The following is a 10,000-nucleotide window of genomic DNA, read 5'->3' as shown; positions in this document are numbered from 1 at the left end:
TCTGTCCAGGAACCTGAGGGCCCCCGGGAGCCTCCATCGACCCCCCATCACCGGGCAGCAGGGCCACAACAAACACAGCTGCAGACTCACCAGGTAACACACACGCACACGCACATGCACACGCACACGCACACGCACACACACACACACACTGCAAACAGTTGCAGTATTAGTACACAGTTGTGTATTTCGTCAGCAGTGACATCACTTCCTGTCTGGACATGGACCAGGTTTAACCCCTTCATCACCGCCACTCTCTCTCCTCTCTGCCTCACAGAACTAAATTCCCAGAATCCATTGCTCTGGCTCGCTCCAGGCCAGCAGGCCTGAAGCACCTGGTCCTCACTCACCTGAGGAAGCTGCTGACGACAAGCCCCGCCCAGCAGAGGAGCCTCCACCTGCCCGTCTGACACCTCCTCCACCCGGCTGCAGGAGAGCAGGCCGCGATGATGATGATGATGATGATGATGATGATGATGATGATGAAGGACCAGCAGGGGGTCCACGGGGCCTCAGACAGACAGAGTGCTTCCTGTCTGCAGACTGAGGAGCTGAAACTGATCCTGGATCAGATGTGACCTGCTGTGAGCTCAGATGTACTTGTTAGTGATAGCACGCTGTAAAAAGTACTCAGTTACAAGCTAAAGTACAACAGTATCAGTGAAATGTGACATCATCGATGCATCAACATGTTGAAGCGTTGCAGCTGATTATAAACTATTCAAACTTGTAGTGATAAAATCCAAACGGCTTCATTTTATAAACGGATTCATTTAGAAAGAAACTGAAGCTGTCAGAGAAATGTGATGGAGTATAAAGTACAACTTTCATCACAGAGATGTCGTGTGTGTCACACTTGTGCTTAGATACAGAATAAATGTACTTAGTTACTTTCCCCCAGTCACTAATAAATACTCTGATTACTCTGATGATCTCGGGCTTCATTTCACATCCATTTTCTTCCTTGTTTGACTTATTTTCATCTTTTTCACAAACAATCTGGGATGAAGATGAGCTCTCATCAGAACCAGAACCAGAACCAGAGTAACTTTCCACATACCAGGACCTCGCCCTGATGTTTGGGTGCAGACGAGCAGCCTTGTAAAAATAAAAGTAAAATGAATAAATATTAAATAATCCTCAGACGGTGTCTCTGGTCATGGGGACGTGGAATGTCACCTCGCTGGCTGAGCGGTACCGGCTAGAGATAGTTGGGCTCACCTCCACGCACAGCCTGGGTTCTGGAGCCCAACTCCTTGAGAGAGGCTGGACTCTCCTCTACTCTGGAGCTGCTCTGGACTTGCTTATAGCTCCCCAGCTCAGCCGCCATGTGTTGGAGTTCTCCCCGGTGAACGAGAGGGTCGCCTCCCTGCGCCTTCAGGTCGGGTTAGGTCTCTCACTGTTGGTTCGGCTTATGGGCCGAACAGAAGTGTAGAGTACCCGGCCTTCTTGGAGGCCCTGGGAGGGGTACTGGTGAGTGCTCCAACTGGGGACTCCGTCGTTCTACTAGGGGACTTCAACGCTCACAATGCGGTTTTCGTCCTGGCCGTGGAACACTGGACCAGCTCCATACCCTCCTCAGGGTGCTCAAGGGTTCATGGGAGTTTGTCCAACCAGTCCACATCCAGCAAGTCCTGGGACAGTTTGCAGCCGAGTGTGAAGCAGCTGGGATGAGAATCAGCACCTCAGAGTCCGAGGCCATGGTTCTCCACTGGAAAAAGGTGGCTTGTCCCCTCCGGGCTGGGGGACAGTTACTGCCTCAGGTGGAGGCCTTTAAGTATCTTGGGGTCTTGTTCATGAGTGAGGGAAGGATGGAGCGTGAGATTGACAGGCGGATCGGTGCGGCGGTCGTTGTATCGGTCTGTCGTGGTGAAGAGAGAGCTGAGTCGAAAGGCGAAGCTCTCGATTTACCGGTCAATCTACGTTCCTACCCTCACCTGTGGTCATGAACTTTGGGTCATGATCGAAAGAATAAGATCCCGGATACAAGTGGCTCCCTCAGACGGACTCCTCTACAGGAGGCCACACTCAGGTGTGACACCTGACAGAGGGCAGGTAATCACAGAGAGCTCGGCTCGGCTCGGCTCGGCTCGACTGGATCAACGAGCTGGGACTGAAGAATCGGTTCTGTCTGAGACTTTATGATCCAACGTGTTGATAAAGAGTTCTGTTCAGTTATCAGAATTCTGACAGCCCAAACAAACAGACAGTCAGAGAGTTCACTGTTATCAACGTGGAGAGAAAAACACCCCTGCAGGACGTGAACAGAACTGAAGTCCAGTCCAAACGGAACCAGACTCTGTCCTCAGCACCAAAACTGAAACAAGGCTGTCTTCGACTCATTTGTGGTCTTTGAGCGCCCTCTGCTGGTACCACAGCCGTACTGCACCAAAGTCTGTGAGCAGAACGTGCAGGTTCTGCTGTGGCTCAGTGGTCCAGTGGACCGTGTATTGATCAGAGCGTTGATGGTTTGAGAGACACACCCTCAGACTGTGACGTGGCGCCGGCTCACAGGTGTCACAGGTGTCACTTCTCACCTGCTGCTTCTGTCAGCCGACTTGTTCTGATATTCTGCAGCAGGACGAGTTGTGACACAGAACTTCAGTCTGACTCCTCCAGGGTTCTGGCAGCTGGACCACACCAGAATCACTTTCTGTACACCAACACATGATGAGTGGAACATCAGCTGGACTACTGTTCTTAAAGTTGCTGGTTCAATTTCCCTCTCCTGCTCTACAATTTACAGTAAAACCTTTGAGCCTAATCATTGTTCAAACTTTCATCAAAGTTTTTATTTCACTACTCGTCTGTGACATCTTACTATATTGAGTCTGCTGATCAGAACCGATGTGTTCTGCTAACAGCTGTCAGAACATCTCACACTGTTTATGAACCCACTGGAGGTTAACATGGAGTCTGTGGGACTGAACCAGCAACATGAAGGTTTCCTGCAGCTTTATGCTCCAGACTCAGTCAGCTGGTGTCACTCTCGTTAACAGAAACAGTGAACACCTGTGAAACACACAGTCTGCTCAGAACCGGGCCAAAACAGCACCAGAGGCTCAGGTTGGGATTGAACTCACAACCTCTCCCATCGTAAAAAGGAGCATTAAAACGTGACGTGTTTCCACTGAGCTATTGACCAGAAGAGCTTTGTTCCCTTCAGCTTCACACTGTGTGTTCAGAATAAAGTTCTGGATCTGTGACTGAGGTGTTCTCAGTGGGAGCAGCTGAGCAGCAGAACTTAAAGCCCGTCAGACACTTTGTCTGCAGCTCTGACCCAGAACTTTGTGTTCGAGTCTCTGAGGACATTTTCATGTGTTCGTCCTCTGTGTGAGGTTCCGTGTCAGACGGACTCTGATTCTGCTGCTGAGATAAAGTTTGAAGTGTAACAGCTGTTCAGGTCCGGACCGGTTCTGCTCAGCATCACCTTCCTTAAGTCTCAGCCTCTGTCTCTCTCTGCTTGTCAGCTGCCTTCAGCGCTGAAGATGGTCCAGTGGTCTAAGATGCCGCCTGGTGACGGGGAGACGCGAGATTGAACCTCGGCTGGGACGGCTACGGGTAGGAAACATCAGTGTGTGTGTGTCTGTGTGTGTTCCAAACAAAAACCATCAAAAAAATCTCAAAAAACCCCAAAAACTTCAAATCGCGTCTAAAACTTGCGTCCGTTGCGTTGTCGTGAACTTTGCACCGTGGACCTGGACCTGGATCAGGATCTGGATCTGGAGGAGACAGTCAAGGTAAGTCTGGTGGAGCTAGCTAGCTTGACCAAAGCTAGCTAGCAAAACTGGTTTCATTATTAACTTTCTCTTTAAAACCATTGTTATGATGAATGTTTATGTGTTGTTTAGAATGTTTATCTGGTCCAACATGATTGTTCTGTTTGTTGGTTGAGCTTCTAACATTCAGCCAATAGAATAACAGCGTTTAAATCACGTGGTGTCTCTGTTTTATTAGCATCAACAGTCTGGTAGCTGTACTGCCCTAATGTTAGCATGCTAGTGTTTGCAACATGAACCTTAGCTTAAGTGCTAGCAATGATACTGTTACAGAGTTAGCAATGTTAGCTAGGAACAGCAACATTAGCGAGTTGCAATTGCTGAGGGTCAGGGGTTAAATGTGACAGGAACCCTCTGTTGACTTCCATGTTTTGAACATTTTAAGAGACAAACAGCTCGTGGCTGCTTGTTGATGCTCATCTCGTGCTCATGAAGATAAATCTGCCCAACTGAGGGCAAAGAAAACCACGGCTGGACGCTGGAGGTGCTCGTGTGACACGTCTCATTAAAAACTTGATGTCGGAGCTGAAAGTCTGGTCAGCTGAAGACTTCTGTGAACTCACACAACTTCTTTGTACAGTGAGAGTCTGTGAGTGTGTTACAGCTCGGCTGGAGTCTGAAGCTGCTCACCTGTCTCAGGGTCACTCTGCTGTTGTCACGGTGACGCTGTGGACCGAACAGTGAAGAGGACGATGTGACGTAACTCACAGGAGGTCAAAGGTCGTCTGGAATATTAACTGAAAAGCCACGTGAGGCCTCGACTCCTGCTGACACCTTTAATCTGCTCAGCTAATGAAAACCAGATGGAGCTGATCTACCTGCAGGTCAGCAGGTACACACACACACACACACACACACACACACACACACACACACACAACTTTCTTATGATTAGCTTATAGTAAGACAGAATAAATATCTCTGTTCTCATGATTAAAGGTCAGGTGTGGAGGATCTAGTGACATCTAGTAGTGAGGTGGCAGATTGCAACCAACTGAACACCCCTCGCCTCGTCCAAACAGCGTGAAGAGCAACCACAGAAGAAGACGATGACAATGATGATGACAAAGACGAAGAAGAACGTATAGGTAGAAGAAGAACAAGAGGGAGAAGAAGAGTTTGAAAACCTACGGAACCACAGTAAGAGGAGACTTCAGATGGCTGGTCTGACTTCTTGTCCAGACTGAACATGGACCAGGACCGAGTTCATACAGCCTGAACCTGGACCAGGCTCAGAGGGTACCCGAAGGCTCCGGGGCTGCTTTGTGGGAACAACAAAGACTTGAGTGTAATGAAATAATCTGTCAGGATTTGGGCCGACAGGAGCAACAGGAGGGAAACGCAGCGCCAACATGAAGCTGCTGATCTCAGATAAGCTCTTCAAAAGGTCACAGGCCTGTGAAACTGTGTCAGAGCTCATTTAAACCTGATTTAGTCCTTTTTCAACAATCACAATTTTGTTTTCCATCGTCGGCTGAAACCGACAGGGTCTCCAACAGGACGCGCTGCATTCAGGGCCTGTCTGAAAAATGACTTCCCTGCTCTCCAGGCTTGTTTTCATAGAAACGTAAAGACGACATTCATCTTTTACAAAATGTCTGTGTTTGTCTCGTCTGCGTCATCGTGTCCTCAACACCTTTCACACGCTGTACTCTGTTGTATTAATGTGACTCTGATTCATCTTTTCATACTGAGTTTTACGTCATTGTTGAACGTTTCTGCTGGCTCACGCTCAGCGCTCTCATGGATAGATTCACTGTGATCTGACTGATGAGCAGCAGACAGATGCAGTCAGAGAACAGCTGGCGAACATCATGAAGCGTTCAGCAGCTAAACGCACAGTTGTTTCTCTCACGACCTGCTGGACAACAAACACCTGAACCTCCGTCAGCAGGGAGCAGGAGGTGACTGAGGTCACAGCGTTAGGTGAACTGTTCCTTTAATGTTGAGGTCTCACCTTGCACCTGCTGAAAGATGAACATAGAGTAACTTAACATCTCTGTCAGTCTCATCTCTGCTGACCTCCAGTGGATGAACTTCTCACCTGGCTGCTGCGATGTGCAGGTGTGCTCCAGGATGCTGTGACATCACTGGTGGGTGTGGTCAGAGAGGACAGCAGGTGTTTGAAATGTTTCTCCATGACTGTCTGTGTGGTGTCTCTCTCATTTCTTCATTGTGTTGTAACGTCTGCATGTTGTTCTGCTCGTCCTCTTTTCTTCACCAGCGACACTCTGTGGACACATTACATTGATAAACTCTGCAGGATCATAGGGGCTGTAGCTCAGTGGGTAGAGCTGGTGGACTAGTGATCAGAAGGTTGCTGGTTTGATTCCCAGCTCCTCTGGGGTGGCACTGAGATACGTGTCGAAGTATCCTTACTTGTGACGGGCGCTTTGTGTGGCAGCAAACATGATCCACACACACACACACACACACACTTGTCCCATTCACCATCTGCAGCTTCATTGTTCTTGTTCAGTTGTTTTATTAAAGAAATGTTAATGAGCAAAGAAAAATCCTCATTGGCTGATAAACAAACTCTGAACAAACTGACCTTAAAGGACAACACAGTTTGTACTGTTTTACTTTGTTTATAAGTGGCGGACCCTGCCACCTCTCTGGCCTTAGACTGGGATGGCCAAGAACAGCTGATTTATTCAGTGATGGAGACAGTTTGTATCATTACCTCATTAATATTGTAAATATTAACATGTAGGGTTTGAATGTATTCTTTAAAATTACATATTGTCCTTTTAACATAATTAATGAAGTCACTTAATTATTTTAGAAGAACCATCTGTCCTCCCTAAAATCATTAATATGTTCTCGGTGACATGATAGTAACACAGGTTACTTTCTGGTGCGGCTGTAGTTCAGCGGGTAGAGCGGGTCGACTGGTGCTCGGCAGGTCGCTGGTTCAAATCCTGGCTCTGGGCAGCCTCAGGATTGGCTCCAGCAGCAACACCCCGCAACCCCATGGAAAAGGATAAACATCTTTAACAGCATATAGGATTTATATTATTATTATTATACATATGTATATCTGTGTGTGTGTGTGTGTGTGTGTGTGTGTTTTGTGTTCAGGTGCTCTGTACACACAAACACTGCAAGGGATGAAAAAGCTCCCGTGCTTAGTTACCGGCATGGCTCCGCCCCTTTCACTCTCCGGCTCCTGCATTGGTGGAAGGAACAACATCGCTGCCATGTCAACGGAGAAGTGAGCTGTCAATCAAAAAAGGGGCGGGCCCTGCAGCTGGAGTTAATATATTCCAGGCAGTTGTAAAGTCGTGGCGGAGAGGACCGTGTGAGGAGACGCAGCCGGCGGCCGTTAGCTCGCTGGATGAACGCTCAGCGGCCCGCGGACACGAACACGACTTCTCACCCGCCGTGTGGAGATGGAAGACGACAGCACCGAGCAGATGAGACCGCTGCTCACATCTGTAAGTCCAATACTTTCCTCTGTAGTGAACCTGTTAGCCGGCGGCTAGCGGCTCCTCAGAGGCTGTGAGTTACCTCAGAAGTGAGACTGAGGAGAGTCCGGAGGCTTTCTGCCAACATGGTGTCCGTTGTTGTTGTTGTTGTTGTTGTTGTTGTTGTTGTTGTTGTTGTTGTTGTTGTTGTTGTTGTTGTTGTTGTTGGAAGTGTTGGTGGACGGAAGAGTTTCCCCAGCCGGCTGGAAAGAGCCGCGAGGAGGCGACTGCTTTTGTTTTTAGGAGACCACGCTGATGCCAGGAAGTGAAGTAACGATGCTTTCCCGGTTCTGTGAAGAAGTGAACCTCACAGAACCCCTTTAGAAAACATGGTGATTCTCGGTTCTGATGCTCTCCACACATCTGTGTGAGTTCTTAAATACTTCTAAAAAAGTCGATTTGACTCTTGAGCTGTTACTCTTGCATCCGGCATGAATCACATCCACCCAGCAGAACTCTGTCTGACACCATTTCAGCTCTTTTTGTTCGCTCTGAAAACATTCACCGTACTCTCTTCCCCGTTCGTGTAGTTGCGGCGGATAGCTTGTCCGAAGTTAAATGAAGGTTTTTGTAATTAAATCCGGGCTGATTGAACTCTTGTTTACACGCCGAATACAAGATGAGTCTGTCATTAATCACAAGGACTCACTTTAGTTGTTGAATAATGCACCCAGCGTTGTCGGTAATTATAAAGGCGAAAAATGTGCAGGTTATCTAATGGAGTTTCGTTTGGACTATCAGCACCATCACTTGTTTCTGCTGTGTAAGTGGTTGGCAAGAGCAGTGTTTGAGCTGCTCCATCATGAAACGTGTTTGAGGGAGGAAGTAAATCCAAAGTTTACTGAGAAGTTGTGAGAGCACGTGGAGATGAGTGTGTGTGAGGGATGATTCACCTCCCATCATCCTCCACCTGGAGGAGCCCAGCAGGGAAAGGCTGGTGGGATGCCCAGTGTGAGGGCCCTCGAGCAAGGCACAGAAACATCACCTGTTCTGATGATGCTGTCTGTTACCATGGAGACCAGGCATGAGTCACTGTCCTTGAATTAAAGAACTGGGATCAGAATTATTGATCACTTTACTGCCCACAGCATCAAACTAAAAGCTTGTTTCCATCAGTTTTCAACTTGGAATCATTCGCATGTTAAAAAGACAAATGTCACATCAGCTGTTACTAATCATTAATTAATGTTAGTTACAGAACTCAACACTGTGTCTGTTTAAGACTCACATCAGTTATAGCATCATATTAAACACTTTGATCTACATTCACCTCAGATCAATAATTTAAAGTTAAAATCTGGTTAGTTTTGAATCTGGACCTCCAGCTTTTAGCATCATTTATCGTCTAAAATGTTTCATGCTGACAACATACAGGCAGATACGTGCATGTCGGTCTGCTGCGGTTCTGGAGCTGCTGCTAACGATTATTGTTTTATTGATTAACTGATGAGTTGTTTAGTTTATGAAAGTCCAGAGAGCGGTGAAACTATTGATCAGTGTTTGATCCTCAGATGTTTTGTTTTAACAACAACTAGAGAAAATCTCATATGATCTCTTTAATCGATCATTGGCTGCTTAACAACCGATAATCAGTTAATCATTAATGTATGAAATATGTGGGAAGTTTTTCTATAGAAAACTGTTTGTTAAAGGTAAAGAGCAGGTGAAGTCAACACTTAGTTGATTAATGATCTAAACAACACAAAGTAATGACTTGATTTTGAGAGCCGAGCTCCGTCTGATAATGTGATGGCATCAGACTGTATTGAAGGCCCACGTCTGTATTAATGAAATACAGTCTCTCATACCAGTGATTTGGATTTTATTTTGATGTTTGACAACATAATATTTGTTATTTGTGGTGAATCATAATCGTCCCCTCAGAGATATTCAGTTCACTGTCAGAGAGGAGAACATATTCACACTGAACAGGCAGAATCTGAGGATTTAAAAATGACTCAGACTGATTAATCAGAGACATAATCAACCTGTGATGAGAGAAGTTTATTTGGGGAACACTTCTGTAGTGTGTACCTGTGTGTACTGGTCCTGCTGGTCCTGCTGGTCCTGCTGGTCCTGCAGATCCACACTGAGTGGCTGATCTGTAGCTCTGTGTCCTCCGACTCTCCCTGTTTGTTGGTGTTGTTGCTGGTCTGCAGTCGCTCTTTATCACTATCAGATGTGTTTTTGTAAGTGGGCAGGATTCCTCTGTAACGCCGCTCACTTCCTGTGTGTAGTCGCTCCATGGAAACTGAGGTGCAGCTTTTCACGCTCTCCATTCAAATGAGGCTCGGCTCAGAACAATGTGAGCTGTGTGAAGCCGTGAAGCCGTGAAGCAGACGCGGCGGCCGAGCGGCCCTGATGGAGCAGCTTATTGTTTGGTGCAGATGGAGGCGGAAGCGGCTGCTCTCTGAAGGCTTTCAGCTCCACAATAATACCACGTTTATTAGGCTGTTTGATCAGCGCTGCAGCCTGAGGTCACACGGGTCAGAACAGGTGGTCCTCAACTGGGTCTGAGGTCAGTCATGTTCCAGGTCCACGTCAGTCGGTCAGAGTCTCGCTGACAAAGTCATTTACAGTTGGTTTCATAAAATCCTGCTTCAAAGATTCAAACATTTAAAAAGACAAAAATAAAGATCAGCTGATCAGTTCTGTTCATCTCAAATATACAAACACGCAGTAAATTGACATGATGTCACATTCCTATTTATATTTAACAGTTACATTAACACGTCTGTACAGAGTCACATT

The 10,000-nt window shown here is 47.0% G+C and overlaps 1 protein-coding gene across 2 annotated transcripts in view; it reads left to right on the top strand.

Annotated features, from left to right (window-relative positions):
• Positions 1–7,032: 7,032 nt before the first annotated feature.
• LOC119005648 (sodium bicarbonate cotransporter 3-like) overlaps positions 7,033–10,000 on the top strand; it is a 41,026-nt gene continuing 38,058 nt past the window's right edge. Inside the window, exon 1 of one of the 2 annotated variants that reach the window (XM_037073457.1) lies at positions 7,033–7,219. In XM_037073457.1, coding sequence (XP_036929352.1) covers positions 7,175–7,219 — 45 coding nt within the window. In that variant the 5' untranslated portion in view covers positions 7,033–7,174. The remainder of the gene's footprint in view (positions 7,220–10,000) is intronic. The other variant, XM_037073459.1, reaches the window with a different exon arrangement.

This window comes from Acanthopagrus latus, chromosome 17, assembly GCF_904848185.1.
Source record: "Acanthopagrus latus isolate v.2019 chromosome 17, fAcaLat1.1, whole genome shotgun sequence".
Classification (NCBI taxonomy): Eukaryota; Metazoa; Chordata; class Actinopteri; order Spariformes; family Sparidae; genus Acanthopagrus; species Acanthopagrus latus.
The sequence above is the reverse complement of the archived record's forward strand: the minus strand, read 5'-3'. Positions and strand labels throughout refer to the sequence as shown.